At 33.1% G+C, this 27,199-nt stretch overlaps 2 protein-coding genes and 3 long non-coding RNA genes across 5 annotated transcripts; 2 read left to right on the forward strand and 3 right to left on the reverse strand.

Annotated features, from left to right (window-relative positions):
* The first annotated feature begins 6,314 nt into the window (after nucleotides 1–6,314).
* Nucleotides 6,315–6,650, forward strand: LOC132602727 (receptor kinase-like protein Xa21). The gene has a single exon (XM_060315506.1). The coding sequence runs from the start codon at nucleotides 6,315–6,317 to the stop codon at nucleotides 6,648–6,650; it is 336 nt and encodes a 111-aa protein (XP_060171489.1).
* Nucleotides 6,651–13,737: 7,087 nt separating this feature from the next.
* Nucleotides 13,738–14,073, forward strand: LOC132602728 (receptor kinase-like protein Xa21). The gene has a single exon (XM_060315507.1). The coding sequence runs from the start codon at nucleotides 13,738–13,740 to the stop codon at nucleotides 14,071–14,073; it is 336 nt and encodes a 111-aa protein (XP_060171490.1).
* A 1,835-nt stretch (nucleotides 14,074–15,908) lies between these two features.
* On the reverse strand, nucleotides 15,909–17,327 carry LOC132602017 (uncharacterized). Its single transcript, XR_009567574.1, has 2 exons — nucleotides 16,970–17,327; nucleotides 15,909–16,098 (listed from the first exon to the last, which is right to left on the reverse strand). It is a non-coding gene; the product is annotated as an uncharacterized LOC132602017 (long non-coding RNA).
* Nucleotides 17,328–18,276: 949 nt separating this feature from the next.
* LOC132602018 (uncharacterized) lies at nucleotides 18,277–19,547 on the reverse strand. The gene is made up of 2 exons (XR_009567575.1): nucleotides 19,234–19,547; nucleotides 18,277–18,433 (listed from the first exon to the last, which is right to left on the reverse strand). It is a non-coding gene; the product is annotated as an uncharacterized LOC132602018 (long non-coding RNA).
* Nucleotides 19,548–20,700: 1,153 nt separating this feature from the next.
* Nucleotides 20,701–21,924, reverse strand: LOC132602019 (uncharacterized). The gene is made up of 2 exons (XR_009567576.1): nucleotides 21,534–21,924; nucleotides 20,701–20,899 (listed from the first exon to the last, which is right to left on the reverse strand). It is a non-coding gene; the product is annotated as an uncharacterized LOC132602019 (long non-coding RNA).
* Between the last annotated feature and the right edge of the window lie 5,275 nt (nucleotides 21,925–27,199).

A 27,199-nucleotide genomic window follows, 5' to 3' on the forward strand; every position in this document is an offset into this window, starting at 1 on the left:
TAAGGTGGTAACGTGCCTGATGGATCTATTCAGTGTAAAATTAAGGAATCGTCCTAACTGGGCGGAGCGATCCTTGTCCTACGGTGGCTACGTAGTTTCAGGCTATCTGAGCCTTCTCGGTAACTTGTGCAACTCCCAAAACATGAACATGATGTCATACCCCATTTTAACCGGGTTAAAGTAGAGTACAACATATTGGTGATTCCTATTTTTGTTTATTTTAAGGAGTCGCCACCTAATTATTTATGGTGAATTAGGACACCTAAAATTTATTAAAGTTATTTATCTAAAGTTGATTTTATTTTAAAGTCTACGAAACCAAATGATTCTAGGTACGGGTTCAACTAACCTAGAGGGAAGGTATTAGGCATCCTCTAAATTCCATTAATAATGGTTAATCCGACCGGACTTACGTTATTTAATTAAGGCTAAAAATATAGATGTACTATGTAAATAAAAAAATATCTTGTAAGTATTGCTAAAGTTATTTAAAGTAAAACTTGTAGAAAATAATGGTTGCATAAAAGAATTTAGTTAAAAATAAACTAAAAGAAGCGTAAAATTCGTGATATTTCAAACTTCTAAGATAGTAAGCATAAATTATGACTCCTTTAGCCAAAATATGTAGTCATGCTATTTTGAGTGTCAATTGTTCTAATAAATGTTATAGATACTATAAATAGTTTAGAAAATAGAAGTGAACATAATTTGTGAAATTAACTACCCATTACTAAACTAAAACCCTTAATGTTACTAAGGTTTATCTAAATTAGCAACAAAATGTTAGTCATACAATACACATTAAATGCACATAAAATAAAGATAGAGGAGTAGATATAATGTAAATGGGCTCAGCCCATTTGGACTGTTGTGATCTGTTTGCAGCTGGGCTTCGCCCAGTAACAATTTATATATGTTGCTGCTGTTGTCACGCCTATTGGGCTTCGACCCAGATTTTTATTTCCCTGTTTGGCTGCGGATTGGCTGCTGTTATAGGCTGACACGAGAGGGGAGTTGTGTTGGGCTTTTAGCCCAACGCCAAATGTGGGAGGAGATGACGAGTCTCTTGGACTCGTATGCGATAGTCATGCATTAAAATGAAAGAAAACAATTAGTATACGGTCAATAAAACAAAGTTAAACGTGTAAAATATAGATCAAAACAAATCGGCAGATTATGTATACACTGTATATATTTTAGTATATCTTATATATACATTCATAAGGGTGTAGAGAAAGTCAATATTTTAGCTACTCAAAGTACTTAATGTATATAAAAAAAGGATAGTTAGCCTACAGGAGACTCAATTACATACAAAATTATCTCACCAAAATCGAACCACACATGCCTATTGGGACTGTTGGACATCCAATTATATTTTAAGAGATGTTTCAGAATCATTGAGGCCAAAATAGACTTAAGCCATGTTGAGATAGACTTAACAAAACTCAGTTCATATCGTAATTTGGAACTGGATATACGTTAAAAAAGGTGTCTAAAATAATAAACCAACTCATAAGATCCTATTACTTCATTTTCCAAACTGATTTCATAATTTGAAAGCTATGATTAGAACTGTTCCCGAATTGCAGAGAGATATTTGTTGACAATATTCATGCCAAGATACACACACGGACAGAATAAACATTATGGCGAAGATGGTATTTTAACAGTTGGTTGATATTAACTCCTACCGAGAACTGTAACAATCAAGCAAACAAAATTACAGATAGCTCCTACTGGTCCCTATGAAAACCAACTTAAATAATCTTTAAGCATGCTACAGTATCACATTGGCTTCACAACAGAACAAAGAGAATAAGATCTTGAATCAAACTAAAAGTAGGGAACAAGGCAGGCTTAAGAATTAAGAGGCTAAGATATATTAACAAGCATGGCGATCTATTAACGAACTTAATAATTTTAGCTAAACAGGGGACTGTTCCCAGTTAAGGTATTAATAGCCCCAAACAAACAACAGAAAGAACTTCAACAATGCGCAGTCTTTTAGCTCATTTAAGATCTAGGATAATGACAGATAACCACTTCATGCTTAAGATTAGACTGTACTGTTGATATATTTCATACATATAGGGCTTCAGGCATTCCTTAACTACTTTAACAGAATGCAAAATAATTTTGAGAAGGGGGGCAGATTCAATTTAACAAATGATAAGGATGGACAAATACAACTTATACAGATTTTAAGGAGTTGAAAGAGGGGATCATGCAAAGTTCAAGTTAAGACACCCTTTCATTCTCTCTCAAACAGTACTGGATTTATACCTATTCCTTTTATCCTTTCCAAAACCAGTTTTATCTTTTGCGCATAGAAACTAAAAAAAATAGTTCAGTTTGCCCCTCATGCTTTACGCACACATATAGCATAGATCTTGTTTATCAAATGCTCAACAACAAGCAATTCTTCCGACAATGAAATAGAGTCAAACACAGAGGTATACTTCACAGATTTGAGTCACATATGGATATACTAATCCCGTAATTGATAAACTAAACACATAGTCGGATCCAAATAACGAACTAATTAACTAAACCAAAACTAGATTTGGTTACATTATGCGCTCCACTTGAGACCAACAGTAACAATATCACTGCCACTGTTTTCATATTAGCATTAACCAAAACAGAAAACTTAGACCTACAGGTGAAAGGCAATTATGGAGATGGTTCAGTGTCGATCTGTTTTAATCACATACACAATATACCTAAGATATACACACCCTGGTATGTGTATCAGATGTATAATCGAATGTATATCTTTTTCTTACCTTGATAACCCATTGTATATCCTATGTATATTCGACTTTAAATAGATTCTAAGTCTTGGAAATTCAGTTTAAACCTCCAAACTACAGTATACGTCTTTCGATTTCGTTTTAGAAATTAATATCCTATCCTAACAGCTCCCAAACATCAAACAAATAACATGACGACAAAGAAACTACATAACTAGAAAATAGCAGAATCAGCTAAAGATTTAATTAGAAGCAGAAACTAAAGATTATAAGTAATAAATGTATCGAGTTTTACCTTTTTTGTGCACAATGAACTGAGGTGTCGAAGTCGCGAATCTACGCTCGAATGCGACGAACTCGAACTCGAGAAAAAGTCTTTCGAATCGAAAAGTTCGACAGAACCGAACACTCTTTTTAAAAGGAAGTTTGGTTTGATTTGTTAGTAATCCTAAAACGTAAATAAAAAATGACTCGAACCAAACTGGAAGTGAAGCAGATTCGAACTCTAAAGTAATGGAATTCCCCCAAAATGTTGAGTGCCCTCGGTTCTTTCTAACAAAGACACTGAGTCCTTGTTTTGTCTCAGTTGATCGGGTTTCTCTTCATCAAAATCCCCTATTTTCTAAAACCATGTCCACCCCCTAAATAGAATGGAATTTGAACAAACTCTAAGACTTAAAGTAATAATAGAAAGATGAAATGTTGAGTATGGTCCTATTTTTCTCCCGATCTTGTTTTTTTCAAGGGATTTTCCGGTGCCTTTATCTAAAATTGATTCCTTTTTTTTGCTCCAGAAAAATCCTCCTCTAAACGATTCCACCCGGATTCCATTTATAGGGTTTTCATTTGTATTAAAATAAAGAGAGGGGCGTGGGAGAGAAACGAAGGACAGGCGTGGGGGACAAGGTGAGTGGAGGTGGCAGATCGAGGCATGGAGATGGCAGAGGCGGGTGAAGATATGAAGGTGGAGAGGAACGTGGGAGAAGAGAGAGAAGAGGAGAAAGAAGGAGGCGGCTAAAGGGAGTGAAGAGAGAAAGAGAAAAGGGGTAGGGATTAGGGTAGGAGATAAGAAGATTGGGCCAGGTAGTTAATGGGCTGGATTGGGTCGGGTAGTGGACTGATTTGGGCTCAGATGTTGATCCGAAAATATGGGCTAGTGGAGTGATTATTTGGACCATTTATTTGGCTGAAATTGTTGATCCTTCCTCATCTATTTAATTATTTCTTGGTCTTCTAATTTAATAACTAGTACGATATATACTATGATAATTAATGATTAATATGTAAAAATAAAGGACTTGATAAAGTATAATTATTTTAACGAGTACAAAAACCTGAAAAATAAAAAATGATGACGAACCATTTTAAAATTGTGATAAGGTAATGCTAGTAATGCTGATAGTAAAATAGTGAAAACGAAAGTAATGATATTAATAGTAGTAGCAATAGAAAATAATAGTGAAAATGAAGTGTTTATCTCGTCAATAAATTTAGAAGCTCCAGGAAATAAATTGAAATAAAGGAGGGACAAAATTGGGTGTCAACACATGATATAATTGGCTAAGAAACCCATGATTTTTTGTGAATTAACTTGTACTTGACTTGTAATCATGATTTAACGAAATAACTTGTAAATATGATTTCATGAAATATCTTGTATTTAGCATGTATGTATCTTGTATCATGGCATGAAAGTAATTATATAATATAGTTGCATGAAAACTTGTAGACATGTAGGATATTCATGAAATAATCACTTTTAGTTAAAAACATGCATGCAAGAAAGAACCCATGGAATACAAGATATGAGTTTTCATGGATTACGGACTGATTCTCAATAATCATATGGAGTTATTAAGAACACAATGATAGAATAATAACAATTCATACATAATATAATCATGGACATGGACCTAGGGTTGTTATGAGCATGGTATAGAAACCCTAGTTTTCGTAAAGCTTCATACTTTATGGAATAAGAGGCGTGGGGAAGAACAATGATGTTCCCACACGTAGATAGTAACTCCACATACCTATAAACGCTCCAATCCAACGAACTAAATTGCTTCTCTGACGAAGAACACCAAAATTCTAGCTTTGAATCGCTTGAGATGGATTTACCTTGGAAATCCTATGTTTTGGTTGAAGAATCATGTTACAATTCACGAATTACTGTTATAATTACTTACGAATCGTTAGAGCGATCTTACCTTGAAGTGGGAGGATGAGGAGAGGAGAGAAGTGGCTACTTAGGGCTTTAGAATAAAGTAGGAATGTCTGATAAATGAAATTTCGAGTTAAGTGTTGAATTTATAGCATTGGTCATTTTGGACCCCCTGTCTCGCCGAGCGCGGTCTATGGCATGCCCCTGCCTCGCTCGGCGAGCTCCTTTGTCCATTGTACACTTAGACAATTTTATTGACTTTGTCCCACTTTTGGACCCCTACCTCACTGAGCGCGATCCAAGGCGAGACCTTGCCTCGCTTTGGGCCTCGCTCAGCGAGCTACCCTGTCAATTTTACACCAAGTCGATAGTGTCTAATAAAATGGGCATAACCCCTACCACAGAGCTCCGTTCATGCTTCACAATATACTGTTGGATCAATATTTCAAAGGGCTACAACTTTCATGTTTTACGTTTTCTCAAATTATCAACGGATCTTCCAAAAATTGGGCTGGAAAGCAGACGTATCGAAAATTTAGTCAATTCTACCGAATCTGAAGAACCTCTCTATTAGCCGTTTTGAGAAGATCATATCTCCTTGGTCCAAACTCCAATTGACCTGGTCCTTATATGCCTGGAAAGGTATTTCTATGCACTATACTTTCATTAAGGAACCTTTTACAAATTCTCAATGACTCAAGGGGTTATGGGTGCCTAAAGTAGGCTTGTCAACCACTTTCGTAATACCTACAAACTTTCAAATTTCCTCTGAAACTCTAACGATATGAGTCTAACTTTTATTTTAAGATACGGGGTGTTACAGGGTGAACCCCTTTGGCCCTTACTAGCTCCGCCTTGATACTAGTGGTGTGTTTTCAAAATCTTCCCCTCAATCTTTTGTTGGAAAAAGAGGTTTATCACTACTAAAAAAATGGGGAATTACCGACGGACAAATTATGTGCTAAACAACAAAAATGAGTTGGTGATCCTATTTAGCGATGGATTATCAAAATCATATGTTACTTACAAGCAATTTAGCGACGAAGTTCGTAGCTAATTCCAGGCTTTTGTAGTGTATGTGGAAACCTATCTAATAAGTTCTCAATATGCTACAAATAGGGAACGAAACGATAAAAGTCTTGGAAACACTTGCTAAAAGGTGTTATTCCTGTGATTGTCTCAATTTCTTCGTACTTGTTGTTTTCTTCGTCCGGATCAAGCGAAGATCAAGAAGAAGGGAACTTCAAGATTATAAATAGTGTTAAGAGAAATCACAACACCAGTTGATTTCATACCGCGAGCTTCAACAAGCAACCGAGAATTTCAGTAGCTTTTACATAATTGGTTTAGTAGTTTCTAATTATGTTCACAAGGGCATATTGGCTAATGGAACTATGGTCGCGATAAAGGTTCTAAATTTGCAAAACGAGGAAGGATGCAAGAGGTTTGATACTGAATGTCAAGTGATGAGAAGCATCAAATATATAAATCTTCTAAAGGTGATCACTATGTGTTCAAATCAATACGTAAGAGCTATCGTTCTCGAGTATATGCCAAATGTAATTCTAGAAAATTGGTTGTATGGTAAGGAACATCAGGTCTTGGACATATTTCAAAGAGTTATCATAATGCTTGATGTGGCTATGACATTAGAATATCTTCACTATGGTTATGATACTCCTATAGTTGATTGTGACTTGAAGCCTGAAAATGTTTTGTTGGAGACATAGTGGCAGTTATTGCTGTAAAGTCATTCATAGTTCAACATTTAAATTTAAAGTTTAAGTTTGGTACACAGTTGATAATATTAAAATAATATTTTTTGTGATAGATGAGATCCTTTCACCCTTCGCCCTTAACCGGAGGTTTCAGAAACGGAGAATTAATTTCTGTTTGGTTTTCGGTTCACCTAATCAAAACCCAAACAAATCGAACCAACCGACGCCTAACTAGTCAGAGGAGGATTCATGATTTGAACTTTATGGGTTTAGGATGATCAAACAACAAAATCAAATGCTAATTATAATTGAGTTCGATATTTGATATGTGTACATATTTAAGTGAATTTCTTTGAACATATATAGGGTCTCAGACAAAATTATTGAATTCAACCGAACCTGTAGCTTACGATGTGAATCCCCGCTGTAGTCTCCATTTTGTCATAATCAGTGTTTTAAAAGGCATTTTCGGGGCTCGCGAGGTGTACCTAAATTGCCCCGAGGCTATGGTGGGGGGCGAAAGTATCGAAAGGCGTACGCCCAGCAATTTGAGGCGTACGCCCGCGTGTTGAGGCACGTTTTATAATGAGGTGTAAGCCCAAGATACCTCTTCAAATTAAAACCAAATTTGCTCCATAAGTCCTTAAATTAATACTCAAATTCTGAAAGTACCTTTTTTTATTTGGCTAGAAGCCCTAATTTATTATCTTTCCCAAATCCCAATCCGTATGTTGTCCTCTCCTTTAGTCTCCCACTCTCCCATAAACAACGAACAATCAATTTTCTCCGAGACAAAGAGAACTCCATTCTCCATTCCCCATAGCAACAAATTAAGAGTTTATATTGCTGGTTATTCATCCTCTTTGTTCCTTCATGTAGACAAATTCTTTACTCTTTTCAACTCAAGTTGCTTTTTTCTCTTTTTATTTTTTTCACTGTTAGTTTGTAAATATGTATGTAAACTAGTTTTTTCAAGTTTATTATTGTTTCTCTTGATTTCGTTTAAAATATATTAGGAGATTATATGTGCGCATGCTTCTATGTGTGTTGATTGAAAATATGGGAAAGTGGGTAACTGGGTAATGGTATAATGTTGATTGTTGAATAACTTTGATTTTTGTATTTAGAACTTCTAATGTAAAGTAATTTTCAATGGGTAAGAAAATCAGTCATTTTTTTTTTTTTTATGAAAAGTGCACTACATTGTAAAATTCTCTTTGTGATTTCCTAATTTGTCCTAAGTGTTTCTTATAAAACACTGATCCGAAACATGTGAAAACACTGAGCTCTCTAATTTGAGAAAATAGCCAGACGAACTTCTCCTCAATATATATATATAGAGTTATATACTTCACTTGTTTATAGTTTTCTTCAATTTTTATGCAATTGTACTTAGTTTTCTTCAATTTTTATGCAATTGTACCAATTTTAAGATATTTGTTGTAATTATATTATTTTATAAAATACTCAAATTTAAATACCCATGGGGCTTACGCCCTGTGCCTCGGGGCTTACGCCCGGGCAAGGCATACGCAAAACGCCTCGCTTACGCCCGCGCCTTTTAAAACACTGGTCATAATATGTGTTTATAGAATGTACTTGAACATTTGTTCATTGCTTTAGTAGAAAATTAAATTACTCTTGCATTGCTACTATCTTATAATGAGCCGTAAAATTGGGTGTACTTTTTTCTTAAAACCATGCATGTGTGTGTTTGTGACTTGTGAGTTAGTGGCTGGGGAAATGGGGGTATGGGAAGTGTTAAGTTAGTTTTTCATATGTGTTTTTTTCTCTTTTTGTCTGTTCTTTTCATTCTTTTCTGTCCTTTTATTTTTAAAATGGGGGTATAGAAACTTTTATTTTTTGTCATCCTCTCATGTTTTTGACAATTAGTATATGGTCAATAAAACAAAGTTAAACGTGTAAAATATAGATCAAAACAAATCGGCAGATTATGTATACACTGTATATATTTTAGTATATCTTATATATACATTCATAAGGGTGTAGAGAAAGTCAATATTTTAGCTACTCAAAGTACTTAATGTATATAAAAAAAGGATAGTTAGCCTACAGGAGACTCAATTACATACAAAATTATCTCACCAAAATCGAACCACACATGCCTATTAGGATTGTTGGACATCCAATTATATTTTAAGAGATGTTTCAGAATCATTGAGGCCAAAATAGACTTAAGCCATGTTGAGATAGACTTAACAAAACTCAGTTCATATCGTAATTTGGAACTGGATATACGTTAAAAAAGGTGTCTAAAATAATAAACCAACTCATAAGATCCTATTACTTCATTTTCCAAACTGATTTCATAATTTGAAAGCTATGATTAGAACTGTTCCTGAATTGCAGAGAGATATTTGTTGACAATATTCATGCCAAGATACACACACGGACAGAATAAACATTATGGCGAAGATGGTATTTTAACAGTTGGTTGATATTAACTCCTACCAAGAACTGTAACAATCAAGCAAACAAAATTACAGATAGCTCCTACTGGTCCCTATGAAAACCAACTTAAATAATCTTTAAGCATGCTACAGTATCACATTGGCTTCACAACAGAACAAAGAGAATAAGATCTTGAATCAAACTAAAAGTAGGGAACAAGGCAGGCTTAAGAATTAAGAGGCTAAGATATATTAACAAGCATGGCGATCTATTAACGAACTTAATAATTTTAGCTAAACAGGGGACTGTTCCCAGTTAAGGTATTAATAGCCCCAAACAAACAACAGAAAGAACTTCAACAATGCGCAGTCTTTTAGCTCATTTAAGATCTAGGATAATGACAGATAACCACTTCATGCTTAAGATCAGACTGTACTGTTGATATATTTCATACATATAGGGCTTCAGGCATTCCTTAACTACTTTAACAGAATGCAAAATAATTTTGAGAAGGGGGGCAGATTCAATTTAACAAATGATAAGGATGGACAAATACAACTTATACAGATTTTAAGGAGTTGAAAGAGGGGATCATGCAAAGTTCAAGTTAAGACACCCTTTCATTCTCTCTCAAACAGTACTGGATTTATACCTATTCCTTTTATCCTTTCCAAAACCAGTTTTATCTTTTGCGCATAGAAACTAAAAATATAGTTCAGTTTGACCCTCATGCTTTACGCACACATATAGCATAGATCTTGTTTATCAAATGCTCAACAACAAGCAATTCTTCCGACAATGAAATAGAGTCAAACACAGAGGTATACTTCACAGATTTGAGTCACATATGGATATACTAATCCCGTAATTGATAAACTAAACACATAGTCGGATCCAAATAACGAACTAATCAACTAAACCAAAACTAGATTTGGTTACATTATGCGCTCCACTTGAGACCAACAGTAACAATATCACTGCCACTGTTTTCATATTAGCATTAACCAAAACAGAAAACTTAGACCTACAGGTGAAAGGCAATTATGGAGATGGTTCAGTGTCGATCTGTTTTAATCACATACACAATATACCTAAGATATACACACCCTGGTATGTGTATCAGATGTATAATCGAATGTATATCTTTTTCTTACCTTGATAACCCACTGTATATCCTATGTATATTCGACTTTAAATAGATTCTAAGTCTTGGAAATTCAGTTTAAACCTCCAAACTACAGTATACGTCTTTCGAATTCGTTTTAGCAATTAATATCCTATCCTAACAGCTCCCAAACATCAAACAAATAACATGACGACAAAGAAACTACATAACTAGAAAATAGCAGAATCAGCTAAAGATTTAATTAGAAGCAGAAACTAAAGATTATAAGTAATAAATGTATCGAGTTTTACCTTTTTTGTGCGCAATGAACTGAGGTGTCGAAGTCGCGAATCTACGCTCGAATGCGACGAACTCGAACTCGAGAAAAAGTCTTTCGAATCGAAAAGTTCGACAGAACCGAACACTCTTTTTAAAAGGAAGTTTAGTTTGATTTGTTAGTAATCCTAAAACGTAAATAAAAAATGACTCGAACCAAACTGGAAGTGAAGCAGATTCGAACTCTAAAGTAATGGAATTCCCCCAAAATGTTGAGTGCCCTCGGTTCTTTCTAACAAAGACACTGAGTCCTTGTTTTGTCTCAGTTGATCGGGTTTCTCTTAATCAAAATCCCCTCTTTTCTAAAACCATGTCCACCCCCTAAATAGAATGGAATTTGAACAAACTCTAAGACTTAAAGTAATAATAGAAAGATGAAATGTTGAGTATGGTCCTATTTTTCTCCCGATCTTGTTTTTTTCAAGGGATTTTCCGGTGCCTTTATCTAAAATTGATTCCTTTTTTTTGCTCCAGAAAAATCCTCCTCTAAACGATTCCACCCGGATTCCATTTATAGGGTTTTCATTTGTATTAAAATAAAGAGAGGGGCGTGGGAGAGAAACGAAGGACAGGCGTGGGGGACAAGGTGAGTGGAGGTGGAAGATCGAGGCATGGAGATGGCAGAGGCGGGTGAAGAGATGAAGGTGGAGAGGAACGTGGGAGAAGAGAGAGAAGAGGAGAAAGAAGGAGGCGGCTAAAGGGAGTGAAGAGAGAAAGAGAAAAGGGGTAGGGATTAGGGTAGGAGATAAGAAGATTGGGCCAGGTAGTTAATGGGCTGGATTGGGTCGGGTAGTGGACTGATTTGGGCTCAGATGTTGATCCGAAAATATGGACTAGTGGAGTGATTATTTGGACCATTTATTTGGCTGAAATTGTTGATCCTTCCTCATCTATTTAGTTATTTCTTGGTCTTCTAATTTAACAACTAGTACGATATATACTATGATAATTAATGATTAATATGTAAAAATAAAGGACTTGATAAAGTATAATTATTTTAACGAGTACAAAAACCTGAAAAATAAAAAATGATGACGAACCATTTTAAAATTGTGATAAGGTAATGCTAGTAATGCTGATAGTAAAATAGTGAAAACGAAAGTAATGATATTAATAGTAGTAGCAATAGAAAATAATAGTGAAAATGAAGTGTTTATCTCGTCAATAAATTTAGAAGCTCCAGGAAATAAATTGAAATAAAGGAGGGACAAAATTGGGTGTCAACACATGATATAATTGGCTAAGAAGCCCATGATTTTTTGTGAATTAACTTGTACTTGACTTGTAATCATGATTTAACGAAATAACTTGTAAATATGGTTTCATGAAATATCTTGTATTTAGCATGTATGTATCTTGTATCATGACATGAAAGTAATTATATAATATAGTTGCATGAAAACTTGTAGACATGTAGGATATTCATGAAATAAACACTTTTAGTTAAAAACATGCATGCAAGAACCCATGGAATACAAGATATGGGTTTTCATGGATTACGGACTGATTCTCAATAATCATATGGAGTTATTAAGAACACAATGATAGAATAATAACAATTCATACATAATATAATCATGGACATGGACCTAGGGTTGTTATGAGCATGGTATAGAAACCCTAGTTTTCGTAAAGCTTCATACTTTATGGAATAAGAGGCGTGGGGAAGAACAATGATGTTCCCACACGTAGATAGTAACTCCACATACCTATAAACGCTCCAATCCAACGAACTAAATTGCTTCTCTGACGAAGAACACCAAAATTCTAGCTTTGAATCGCTTGAGATGGATTTACCTTGGAAATCCTATGTTTTGGTTGAAGAATCATGTTACAATTCATGAATTACTGTTATAATTACTTACGAATCGTTAGAGCGATCTTACCTTGAAGTGGGAGGATGAGGAGAGGAGAGAAGTGGCTACTTAGGGATTTAGAATAAAGTAGGAATGTCTGATAAATGAAATTTCGAGTTAAGTGTTGAATTTATAGCATTGGTCATTTTAGACCCCCTGTCTCGCCGAGCGCGGTCTATGGCATGCCCCTGCCTCGCTCTGGGCCTCGCTCGGCGAGCTCCCTTGTCCATTGTACACTTAGACAATTTTATTGACTTTGTCCCACTTTTGGACCCCTACCTCACTGAGCGCGGTCCAAGGCGAGACCTTGCCTCGCTTTGGGCCTCGCTCAGCGAGCTACCCTGTCAATTTTACACCAAGTCGATAGTGTCTAATAAAATGGGCATAACCCCTACCACAGAGCTCCGTTCATGCTTCACAATATACTGTTGGATCAATATTTCAAAGGGCTACAACTTTCATGTTTTACGTTTTCTCAAATTATCAACGGATCTTCCAAAAATTGGGCTGGAAAGCAGACGTATCGAAAATTTAGTCAATTCTACCGAATCTGAAGAACCTCTCTATTAGCCGTTTTGAGAAGATCATATCTCCTTGGTCCAAACTCCAATTGACCTGGTCCTTATATGCCTGGAAAGGTATTTCTATGCACTATACTTTCATTAAGGAACCTTTTACAAAATCTCAATGACTCAAGGGGTTATGGGTGCCTAAAGTAGGCTTGTCAACCACTTTCGTAATACCTACAAACTTTCAAATTTCCTCTGAAACTCTAACGATATGAGTCTAACTTTTATTTTAAGATACGGGGTGTTACAGGGTGAACCCCCTTGGCCCTTACTAGCTCCGCCTTGATACTAGTGGTGTGTTTTCAAAATCTTCCCCTCAATCTTTTGTTGGAAAAAGAGGTTTATCACTACTAAAAAAAGGGGGAATTACCGACGGACAAATTATGTGCTAAACAACAAAAATGAGTTGGTGATCCTATTTAGCGATGGATTATCAAAATAATATGTTACTTACAAGCAATTTAGCGACGAAGTTCGTAGCTAATTCCAGGCTTTTGTAGTGTATGTGGAAACCTATCTAATAAGTTCTCAATATGATACAAATAGGGAACGAAACGATAAAAGTCTTGGAAACACTTGCTAAAAGGTGTTATTCCTGTGATTGTCTCAATTTCTTCGTACTTGTTGTTTTCTTCGTCCGGATCAAGCGAAGATCAAGAAGAAGGGAACTTCAAGATTATAAATAGTGTTAAGAGAAATCACAACACCAGTTGATTTCATACCGCGAGCTTCAACAAGCAACAGAGAATTTCAGTAGCTTTTACATAATTGGTTTAGTAGTTTCTAATTATGTTCACAAGGGCATATTGGCTAATGGAACTATGGTCGCGATAAAGGTTCTAAATTTGCAAAACGAGGAAGGATGCAAGAGGTTTGATACTGAATGTCAAGTGATGAGAAGCATCAAACATAGAAATCTTCTAAAGGTGATCACTATGTGTTCAAATCAATACGTAAGAGCTATCGTTCTCGAGTATATGCCAAATGTAATTCTAGAAAATTGGTTGTATGGTAAGGAACATCAGGTCTTGGACATATTTCAAAGAGTTATCATAATGCTTGATGTGGCTATGACATTAGAATATCTTCACTATGGTTATGATACTCCTATAGTTGATTGTGACTTGAAGCCTGAAAATGTTCTGTTGGAGACATAGTGGCAGTTATTGCTGTAAAGTCATTCATAGTTCAACATTTAAATTTAAAGTTTAAGTTTGGTACACAGTTGATAATATTAAAATAATATTTTTTGTGATAGATGAGATCCTTTCACCCTTCGCCCTTAACCGGAGGTTTCAGAAACGGAGAATTAATTTCTGTTTGGTTTTCGGTTCACCTAATCAAAACCCAAACAAATCGAACCAACCGACGCCTAACTAGTCAGAGGAGGATTCATGATTTGAACTTTATGGGTTTAGGATGATCAAACAACAAAATCAAATGCTAATTATAATTGAGTTCGATATTTGATATGTGTACATATTTAAGTGGATTTCTTTGAACATATATAGGGTCTGAGACAAAATTATTGAATTCAACCGAACCTGTAGCTTACGATGTGAATCCCCGCTGTAGTCTCCATCTTGTCATAATCAGTGTTTTAAAAGGCATTTTCGGGGCTCGCGAGGCGTACCTAAATTGCCCCGAGGCTATGGTGGGGGGCGAAAGTATCGAAAGGCGTACGCCCAGCAATTTGAGGCGTACGCCCGGGTGTTGAGGCACGTTTTATAATGAGGTGTAAGCCCAAGATACCTCTTCAAATTAAAACCAAATTTGCTCCATAAGTCCTTAAATTAATACTCAAATTCTGAAAGTACCTTTTTTTATTTGACTAGAAGCCCTAATTTATTATCTTTCCCAAATCCCAATCCGTATGTTGTCCTCTCCTTTAGTCTCCCACTCTCCCATAAACAACGAACAATCAATTTTCTCCAAGACAAAGAGAACTCCATTCTCCATTCCCCATAGCAACAAATTAAGAGTTTATATTGCTGGTTATTCATCCTCTTTGTTCCTTCATGTAGACAAATTCTTTACTCTTTTCAACTCAAGTTGCTTTTTTCTCTTTTTATTTTTTTCACTGTTAGTTTGTAAATATGTATGTAAACTAGTTTTGCAAGTTTATTATTGTTTCTCTTGATTTCGTTTAAAATATATTAGGAGATTATATGTGCGCATGCTTCTATGTGTGTTGATTGAAAATATGGGAAAGTGGGTAACTGGGTAATGGTATAATGTTGATTGTTGAATAACTTTGATTTTTGTATTTAGAACTTCTAATGTAAAGTAATTTTCAATGGGTAAGAAAATCAGTCATTTTTTTTTTTTGTATGAAAAGTGCACTACATTGTAAAATTCTCTTTGTGATTTCCTAATTTGTCCTAAGTGTTTCTTATAAAACACTGATCCGAAACATGTGAAAACACTGAGCTCTCTAATTTGAGAAAATGGCCAGACGAACTTCTCCTCAATATATATATATAGAGAGAGAGTTATATACTTCACTTATTTATAGTTTTCTTTAATTTTTATGCAATTGTACTTAGTTTTCTTCAATTTTTATGCAATTGTACCAATTTTAAGATATTTGTTGTAATTATATTATTTTATAAAATACTCAAATTTAAATACCCATGAGGCTTACGCCCTGTGCCTCGGGGCTTACGCCCGGGCAAGGCATACGCAAAACGTCTCGCTTACGCCCGCGCCTTTTAAAACACTGGTCATAATATGTGTTTATAGAATGTACTTGAACATTTGTTCATTGCTTTAGTAGAAAATTAAATTACTCTTGCATTGCTACTATCTTATAATGTGCAAAAAATTATCTATCTTTTGATTAGTTGACTTTATTTGTAATATTATAATTAGATTGCTCATTTTTATGAAGATAATGATTACTTTGAGTTAATGACTTACTAATTAATTTGACATTTGGAGAGTAAATTAAACTCTTTTCCAATGTTTTAATAAAAGGAAAAGAAATGATGAATATTCCAAATAGAGATTCAAGAAAAGCATATTATAGGAATGATGACAAACGATGGCATATGACTAGCTTTTCATTTTCAACATTAATTAATTAATATCATATAACAAAGTCTTGAAAATTATCTTCTAAGCTCTAATTTTGCAATAATTGTCGGAACAATCCTTCATGCAACCTCGCCATTGTTTGTCATCTGTATAAAGCAAATAATAAATTACACAAAATAAATATGTTAGTGAACTCGGAGGAAAAAAGAATAATAAGAAAGACAGGATACGATTCACCAATGAAAAAATGATCTCATATGAGTTATGATCAGTTGTAATTCGAATAGACAAAAAGGACCCTATAAAGATTTCATATATTTTATTAAACGAACTCCAATAAAAAGGATCATAGATTCCTACAACCATCTCAAGTTAAGGAATGATTTACGCAAATGTCCCATTTTAGGCTACTATTTATATTTTGTCCCAACTTTTTAAAAATGATGCTAATATATAGCCCTTTGAAAGTTATTATTCGGACAACGTTAGACTCCGATCTAATGTTTGCTAAAATATGGCTCAATGTTACGTACAAAAACATTAGACTGTCGTCTAATTTTTACAATAATGTAACTTAAAAATTTTAGATCGTGCTCTACCGTTTCTTAAGATTTTTAATTTGGATCTTTAGACCGTGGTCTAAAAGATCGATAAGTTGCTAGAGAAATAAAAAGACTGTCATTTACAAATTGACGAAAATTCCACCAAGTTAATATATAATAACCAGACCAACGAATTGGATTTCAAGCTAAATATTCTTAGATTTCTTAACACAAATAAAGGGCTTGGACAAAATTACTAAGTTCATCTGTAACACATACCTAATATTATAGATCTTCCCCTATCGTATTACCAATGTTTTAAGATCTTGGATATTTTACTTACTGATATGCTATAAGAAGACCATATAACTAAAAAAATGCTTATAATGAGCCGTAAAATAGATCTCTGCTAGATATTGAAAATGCTTTAAGATCTATTCAAAGCCAAAAGAAGTTACAAGAATTAGAAGGGTACCTTTGATTAAACTTGCACACTTATGAATCGAACAACCAAGATTGCAATAGTGCATTGGAGAAGAAGTATTCTTGAGAGAACCCCCACATTCTCTTGCACATGATATGTAACAACCAGGATTTTGGTAACATGCACTAATGCAGTCCCTAAAACATTGTTGATCCAAACAATATACTAATTGTGAATTAGAGATCAAAATTAGCATCACCATTAATTTCATAAATGATATAATACTTGCCTCAATCATCTTAGCCATATTTTTTACTAACTTGTTTGTTCCCAGTTTATGTTTCTGGGTGTTGCTTATATATAGAGATTTGAGTCACAAAATGTCACTTAGGTGAACTATGTACTTCAACTTTGGTAGCATTCAAATTGCTGATCTTGCATCATATTATCACTATTTTATAATATGGAATAAAGGATATATATTTAAAGAGTTTACATATTTGTAATAGCAACAAATCTGTTATATATGTTTATATATTAAATGTAGCTAGATTTGTTTACTAAAGAGAGATTTGTAATAGCAGCAAATCTGTTATATATGTTTATATCAAATTGGATTGAATTAGGTCCACCTTAACTAGAGGTCTTGAGTTCGACTTCTAGTATGAAAAAAATCATGACAGGGAGCGTTTTAATTTCCTCTTGAATAGGTATACGACGCGAATCAAATTTAGTGGGGGCCCATATGGGTATCGAACACCAAGGGAAAAAAAATGCATTTTCCCCTTGATTACGAAGCATTGCTATACATAGCTTAAAGTTTTGCATTCAAATATCCGGAATTGATCTTTGTGTATTTTATACGAACAGATATGCTTCTATATTTGAAAAAATGCAACATAGAAGTAAATAAGAACATTCAAACATTTGAATTTCGTAGAGTTTATTTGACGTAATGTTTGAAATACATCTTGATTGACAACAATCATTTATGAGTGACAAAAATTTTAAGTAAATTTTTTTATAGACGTCACATATTATTTGTTCCTTTGATGTATACCAATGCATCCCTCTTGAAGCAGATATCATTCTCTTAAAACTTACACCTATTGATTGAGATGATTAAAGACCACAAGGCTAAAAAATTTCATCTATATTAGTGTATTTAGGTACGCCTCCATATCTAATTTTTTTTAAAAAAAAAAAAAATTAACATTATAGAGAATCACGGTTTAATTATAATTGTCATCTCTAATATTTTCTAACTGCAAAATGCCATTTCGTCTTTTCTTAATTTCTTTTAGTATAAGGAACACAAATTGTGAATATTAATCCAAATATAGAATCAAGAAAACATCTACTATTGAAATGCTGACTGGAATTTCATTGATTAGCTTTTATTTTACAATACTAACATCATACGACGAAGCTTAGAAGACTATGTATCCTTTAAGCTCTAATTTTTGCAATAATTGTTGAAACAATTATTTATGCAACCTTTCCATTGTTTGTCATCTGCACAAAGCAAATAAATACGCAAAGTAAATATGTTAGTAGTAAACTCGGAGGAAAATTAAGTAATACTAATAAAAGAATACGGCAAGGAGGAAATAATCTCATATGAGATCAGCTGAGTTTATTTAATACATTATCCTACAAAGAATGTACTCCTATCCTATGGCTTATTTACCGATCGGTTGAGTTATTTTTATTGTTCTCTTGTGAAAAACACCATGTAAATGACTCAAAGCACCTTTATACTGGACCATAAAACCAATATCCCGCATATACTGAAAATTCTTTAAGATCTATTCAAAGCCAAACATTGGAAAACAAGATACGACATTAGGATGAAATGATATCATGTGACCAGTTATAAGTTGAATAGAAAAAATTATCCTGTAAAGAACGTACTCTTATATTTTATTTACCGATCGATTGTGTTTATTTTTACGATCTATTGTGAAAAGCACCACATAACTCGAAGTTAAATTTGTAGTAATGCACCATAAATCCGATCTATTCCAGACATCGGATCGGAAATTAAAAAAAATGACCATACAACGATCATATATTTTCTTTTACCGATCTCCTATGAAAAGACCATATGGCTAAAGAAATATTTTTAATGGGTCATAAAACCATTCTCCTGCCCGAATGATGTGTTATTCTTATCGATCTTACAAGGTGAAAAGCGCGACATGACTCAAAGAACACTTTATAATAGGCCATAACACTGATCTCTGAATAGATATTGAAAATTCGTTAAGATCTATTCAAAGCTCCAAAAGAAGTTGGAAAAAAAAAAAAGGTACCTTTGATTAAACTTGCACACTTGTGAATTGCACAACCAAGATTGCAATAGTGCATTGGAGAAGAACTATTCATGAGAGAATTCGTACATACTCTGTCACATACTAAGTAACATTCAGGTTTTTGACCCACACATCCACGAATACACTCCTTAAAACAATATTCATCTAATTTACAATATACTAATTTTGAATTAAAGATCAAAATTAGCGTCACCATAATTGTCATTAATGGAATAATTTCTATCTTCTTAGCCATATTTTTTGACTAATTTATTCTCAGTTATTTATTTTGGGTTTGATAATCTGATGGTGTTTATTATACAAATATATACAGATAGATTATTGATATTGCAACACTTGATATGCTACTTCGGTTTGGTAGCATTAAAGTTGCTCTTGCATTACCAGTATAGTTGACTTATCTCTAACAAAAAATCTGTTGTATATTAAATGTAGCTAGATTTACATGATCAGATTTGTTTGCTAAGAAGAAGATTGCATCTTGTTTATTTCTAGACCACCAAGTATTACTACAAAAAATAGGATTTAGCAACGGACAAATTCTGTAGCTAAACAGAAAAAATCGTTGCTAATCTTAATCTAGTGATGGATTATCAAAAAGTTCTGTTACTTATGAGCAATTTAGCGATAATATGTGTAGTTAATTTTAGTTTTTTGTGTTTTTTTTTGTGTAGCGTATTTGGTAGCTACTTGCCCCACTAATTCGGACTTAAAAGCATATGACACTATGAGAAGTAAAACGCTCCCCAGCTATTAGAAGTTTCTCCATCTCTAGAACTCAAATCCGACTCTAATTATTAGTGCAGGACTTCTAACCATCGCACCACATTTCTTGATGGGAAGATTATGCCGAAATAAATTGATATTTGTATATTTTATACTAATGATATGTGTTGCTTCCATATATGAAAAATGCAACACACAAATAAGTAAATAAAAGCATTTAAACATTTTATTTTCATAGATTTTATTTAGAGATTTTACGTAACGTGTGAAATACATTACAATTGACAATAATGGTTTATGAGGGATAAAAATCTTAAGTAAAAAAATATGCACGTCACATATTATTTATTGATTTGATGTATACCAGTGTGGGAAAAATTGGTTTTGTAGATATCATTCTCTTAAAACAGATCCTTGTGGTCTGATTCTTTCCTGAATCCCACACATAGCGGGAGCTTAGTGCACCAAACTGCCTTTCTTTTCTTCTTATTATTCTCTTAAAATTTTCACATATTGATTTAGATAATCAAAGATCACAAGACTAAAAAAAAATTCATCTCTATTCGTGTATTTAGCTACGCCTTCATCTACTTTGTTTCTTTTAATAATTTAAACATTATAAAGAATTATCGTTTAATTAAAATTTTCATCTATAATATTTCCTATCTGCAAAATGTCACTTTAACTTTTCTTAATTTCTTTTAGTAAAAGGAACACAAATTGTGAATATTAATCGAAATATAGTATCAAGAAAAACATCTACTATTAAATGTTGACACTTATAATTCATACATTAGCTTTTATCTTACAAAAACTAACATCATGGAACAAAGCTTTGAAGACTATATATCCTCTAAGCTCTAATTTTTGCAATGATTGTTGAAGCAATCATTCATGCAACCTCTCCATTGTTTGTCATCTGCACAAAGCAAGTAAATACACAAAGTAAATATGTTAGTAATAAACTCGAAGGAAAAAGTAAATAATGCCAAGGAGGAAATGATCTTAATATATGACCGGTTACAAGTTGAATAGAAAATATTATCTTACACAAAACGTACTTTTATGTTTATTTACATACCGATCCGTTCAGTTTATTTTTATCAATCTCCTAGGAAAATTACCACATGACTCGAAGAATATTAGTAACGGACCGTAAAACTGATCTCCCTCAAATATTTAAAAATTCTTTATAATCTATTCAAAGCGAAAAGAAGTTCACCAAAAAGAACCTTTGATTAGAAGAAAATGAACTTAACCAACAATGGTTATAGTAGGGTGGTAGGTACTCCTCCATCCTTAACTAGAGGTTTTGGATTCAAGCTCTGAGAATGAAGTGCCTTTAGTAAGGAGCGCTTACCCAAATCCGAATTATCGGGCCTCAAAAAGGATATCAAATATTGGCTTGAAACCCCCACCCCCACCCCCCAAAAAAAAAAAAAACGACGGAGATGTCATATGTTTAATTTACGATCTCCTATGACAAAAAACATATAATAAAAAGAACACTCGTAACGAGTCATAAGCCAAAAGAAGCTAGAAAAAGAAGGTACCTTTGATTAAACTTGCACACGTGTGAATTGAACAATCAAGGTTGCAATTCATGCGCATAGGAGAAGTATAATTAAGAGATTTGTCACATAATATTTCACAGGTTGTGAAACATTCAGGACTACTTATATGACAGGTAAGAACACACCTCTTATAACATTCTTGATCCAACTTACAAAATACCAAATGTGAATTGTTAGAGATCAATATTAGCATCAAAATTATCATCAATGGAATACTTTCTATCTGTTTAGCCATATTTTCTGACATATTTGTTCTCAGTTTATTGTTTCTGGCTTTGATAAGATGGTGTTGCTTCTATATATAGATAGATTATTATTGATATTGCAAAAGTAATTAATTCTAACTGGTTACAATAAATGAATTATGAATATGTTGTACTGAGTGTTTTAATATTTGCACTTCACTTTGGTAGCATTAAAATTGCTCTTGCATTAACAGTATAGTTGACTATCTGTAACAACAAATTTGTTGTATATTAAATGTAGCTAGATTTACATGATCACATTTGTTTATGAAGGAGAAGATTACATTTAATTTTTTTGAAGAACCATCCGCTATCTGGTACCTACTTATTTGACTAAACCTGATTTATACCATATAGGCCTACTATGAGGATAAAGTGTTGTAGAATTTGGGCAAAAGCTAATAGGTACAAGCGGCAAATGTAGAGCATAGTATATAGGTTCATAGGAACCCAGTAACATTTTTGTAGACCTGTATTTTTATTAAGAAATTCATAAAATATATATAAATATATATGTGAATGTAAACCAAATTATTATTTTATCCTAATTTGAGAGTATTAGAGGAACTTATAAATTTCAAATTTTGGATTCACTTTTGGTTCACGTGAACTCATAATCATCACTGCTGACGCGCTCCTCAAAGCGCTCCCTCTCAAAGGGATTTTTTCATTTTTAAAGCTCGGACTAGACTTATGATTATAAGAGGAGGAATTCTAACCATTCTGCCACATATCTTGATGGTAGGACGACGTCGAATTAAAGGGCCTCATCAATAGTTGGAAATCTTGTTGGGAAATAAAAAAAAAAAAAGTAATTATTTCATCACTAATGTTTCATGCATGCGCAATTAGCAAAGGTGGTCAAATGCTGATATTGGAATTGTACCAATGCAAAGTGTTATCTTGATAAGGTTCTCCTTTATTTATATATATATATATATATATATATATATATATATATATATATATATATATGGGTTCACAAAACATTATACATTTAATTTCTTGTAAAAGAAATATCTTATAGGTTTAATTGAAGGAAAAAAGTGTAAGAAAAATTGCCAATAATATCTAAAAGTAAGTACCCTTCATCGATTAGGAAGAACTCTTTTTTGAATTAATCTTCACTGAGCTTGTAAAGAATTAACAAAACAAAATGAAATAAGACAAAGGAAGGATAAGAGTCGATTCCTTTTTCATATACCTGATTTACCAAACAAAATTAAACGCGTTTCTCCACTCAAAGTTAATGTGATAATTGATTAATAATCATCTGGTGCTTCCCGAACATTAAATGGTTAAATTAAAAAAAAAAAAAAAGCCTTCCATCGAATTGTAATAAAAAATTACTTATTAATAATGAAGTGGAAAATTTATATAACATCTTTACCATTGAATGTACGGCGAATGAATAAAATTCCTTCGTCCTTAATTAGAGGTCTCGAGTTTGAGTTATGGGTATGAACAAAATTCTGATAGAAACGCATCCTCCTTGTATGATTCTTGCACAACATGAATTTAAATTAATTCAGGTCCAATATAAAATTAAACACTAAGTGAAAAAAATAAAAAAATAAAAAACTAAAAAAAAACACTACTTATCTTCTAATTAATCCAAACGGAGGATCAAGAAAAGCAAATATTATAGAAATGAAGGGAACCTATGACATATGATTAGCTTTGTTTGTCATCTGTATAAAGAAAATAAATACGACAAAATAAATATGTTAGTGAAACCGGACTAAAATTTAATAAGCAGAAAAAAAAATACAAGATGCAATTAGCCTCGGAAAAAAATTGATCTCATATGAATTATGATCAATTGTAAATTGACTAGACGAACATGACCATAAATATTTTATATATTAATCGATCTCAGGCAAAAAGTACCATATAACAGAGCCGTAGATCCCTACAATCAAGTCAAGGGATGATTTACACAGAAGTTCCCATTTAGGCTAATATTTAAAATTTGTCCCTATTTTTAAAAGTTGGGAATATGTAACCTTTAAAAAATTATCCTCAGGACAACGTTAAATAAGGGTCTAATATTTGCTCTTATATTACTCAACCTTATGATCAAATTGTCATCTAACCTTTGGATTAACGTAACTTATGAAATTTTATATCGGGGTCTGACGTTAATATGATTTTTAATTTGCTCAAAGAAGGATCTTTAGACTATGATCTAAAAAATCAGGAGAAATAAAAAGAAGGTCATTTACCGATTGGTGAAAATTTCACCAAGTTAATATATAATAACCACACCAACAAACTGGATTCAGATCAACAATTAGGGGATTTCTTAATATTTATATTAGGATCTGAACAAAAGTTACTGAACATGTGAACCCATATAACCAAAAGATCAATTGTAACGGGTCATAAAGTAGATCTTTTCCAGATATTAAAAATTGATTCAAGCCAAAAGAAGTTAAAAAAAATGTACCTTTGATTAAACTTGCACATTTGTGAATTGAAGAACCAAGATTGCGATAGTTCATTGGAGAAGAAGAACTATTGAGAGAATCCTGACATGTTTTTTTACAGTTTACTAGACATATAGGATTTTTCGCACATCCACTAAAATAGAGAATTAAAGATTGATCAATTTCCCCACATACTTTTGCACATCCAATGTAACAACCAGGAAATGCGTAACATCCACGAATGCAAATCCTAAAACATTTTTCATCCACAGTACAATATACTAATTGTGAATTAGAGATCAAAATTAGCATCACTATTGTTATAAATAGAGTAATATTTGCCTCATTATTCTTCTTAGCCATTTTTTTCATTAACTTGTTTGTTCTCAGTTTATGTTTTTGGTGCTGCTTATATATAATATGGAAATTAAAGGAGATATACTTGAACAGTTGACATATTTATTATAGGAGATATACTTTCTGCTTATATGTATATTTATGTTAATGTAGCTAGATTGATCTTTTTTAATTAATCTAGCTGTATAATTACACTTGTACGTGCAACCATACAGTACGCTTGTAATCAGACTATAATTACATTATGACATATAAACACGTCGTCATAATTACTAACTATGTAATTACTAGGCTGTGTAATTATTACCCTAGTAATTGCACAATTCCGATTACCAGGTGGCTCTCCAAACACACCCTTACCGATCTCCTATGAGAAGGACCAGATAATAAAAAGAACATTCGTAGCGGATCATAAAAATCCATTCAAGCCAAAAGAAGTTACAAAAATAAGGCACCTTTGATTAAAACTTGCATACTTGTGAATTGAACAACCAATATTGCAATTGTGCATATGAGAATAAGTATTATTGATAGAATAGTTAGTCACATATTATTCCACAGGCTGTTAAACATCCAGGATTTGCACAACATGCAACACACACCTCTTATAACATTCTACATCAAATTGACAATATACTAATTGTGAATTCGAGATCAACATTAGCATCAAAATTAGCATCAATGGAATAATTCTATCTTCTTGGCCATATATTCGATTAATTTGTTCTCAGTTTATTGTGTTGGGGTTTGATATCTAAGATGGTGTTGCTTCTATATATAGATAGTTATTAACTTATTATTGATACTGCAAGAGTAAATTCTAACTTGTTACAATGTGTGAATTACGTATATGTTGTACTGAGTATTTTAATACTTCTACTTTGGTTCTTAGTTTTTTTATTGGTTTCCCATACGGTGTCCTGTACCCGCATTCGAGCTTGACTATTCCGGTTTCTCCGGCGTAGGTCCCATTTGGGGGAGCTCTTTCTATCAAGGATTTTTTCATACTCAGGACTAAAACCCGAGATCTCTGGTTAAAGGAGAAGCAACCCCATCCACTACAACACATCCTTTGATGGTTAGGTTTGTAGCATTAAAGTTGCATGCTCTTGCATTACCAGTATAGTTGACTTATCTGTAACAATAAAAATCTGTTGTATATTAAATGTAGCTAGATTTACATGATCAGATTTGTTTATGAAGTAGAAGACCACATTCAATTTTTTTGAAGAACCATCTGGTATTCGGTACTTACCTTTTTGACTAAATCTGATTTATATCGTGTAGGTCTACTATGAGGAGTGCAGCTCTAACTCAGGCTCATACCACAATAATAAATGATTTAAAAGTCAAATTTTGAATCCGCTTTTGCTTCACGTGAATCCATAATCATCATTGCAAATCCACAGATGAAAGCGCTCCCTACCATTTTTTTTCTAATTCTAGAGCTTGAACTCGACTTATGACTATAAATGGAGGAATTTTAACTATTCCACTACGTATTCTGATGGTAAGATTACATCGAATTAAAGGGTCTTATCAATAGTTGGAAATTCTGCTTGGATTTTAATTTAAAAAGTATTCATCACTAACTGTAGCTGGCTATATAATATGTCAGGTACATGAGAATTAATCCTTCCTTCTCATTTTATAGCCTTGATAATGTAGTCCTTAAAAGAGTCTTACCTAGGGAAGAACATAAACATTTTTAATTATAAGAGTAAATGTTGTGAGATTATATCGTTTTCTCGATAACAATAATAACAATAATTATGTATACGTTTTTGCCTCAAGCAAGTAAGGATCTGCTGTATTAAGTCTCACTGATCATGTTAAGTTTGAATCCCAACAAAAAACAAAATTGTTATTGATTTTTTTTACAATCTATTATTAGAAAATTCATAAATTGTTTTGGAAGATCAATAGGACCATAAGAATGGAAAATCTATATGTATTCGTGTATTTAGGTATACATACCTCCCTATCGCAGGTATCTAGCAACTCAATTGATTGGCTGCTTGAACTTTTACCTTGTCGGTGAGGGTTTGAATCTCCACGTTGTAATCCCCTCCTCCATTTTTCCTTCCCCTACCACCTATGGCCCTATGTAATAATGTTAAAAAAAAAAAAAAATACCTCCCCATTTCGTCTTTTTCTTCTTAATTAATGAATTAACATACAGAATCAGCAAAATGCTACTTCAACTTTCTTAATTTCTTAGTAAAAGGAAAACAGATAGTGAATATTAATTAATCCAAATAGAGAATCAAGAAAAACATCAATTATTGATATGCATTGCAGACAATGATGTCATTGATTAGCTTTTATTTTACAACATTAACATCATAGAACATAGTTAAGAAGACTATATATCCTCTGAGGTCTAGTTTTTGCAATAATTGTTGGAACAATCCTTCATGCAACCTCGCCATTGTTCGCCATCTACAAAAAGCAAATAAATACAAAAAACAAATATGTTAGTAGTAAAACCGAAGAAAAATTAAATAATAATAATAAAAAAAAAGATAATAATAAAAAAGATACGAGGAAATCATCTCATATGACCAGTTCCAAGCTAATTAATAGAAAACATTATCCTGCAAAGAACATACTC

The sequence above is a fragment of the Lycium barbarum genome, chromosome 7, assembly GCF_019175385.1.
Source record: "Lycium barbarum isolate Lr01 chromosome 7, ASM1917538v2, whole genome shotgun sequence".
In the NCBI taxonomy this organism is placed as follows: Eukaryota; Viridiplantae; Streptophyta; class Magnoliopsida; order Solanales; family Solanaceae; genus Lycium; species Lycium barbarum.

Excerpts from the sequence above, each read along its gene's own strand:
- LOC132602727 (XM_060315506.1), top strand. The coding sequence starts at position 6,315 with ATGGTCGCGATAAAGGTTCTAAATTTGCAAAACGAGGAAGGATGCAAG.
- LOC132602728 (XM_060315507.1), top strand. The coding sequence starts at position 13,738 with ATGGTCGCGATAAAGGTTCTAAATTTGCAAAACGAGGAAGGATGCAAG.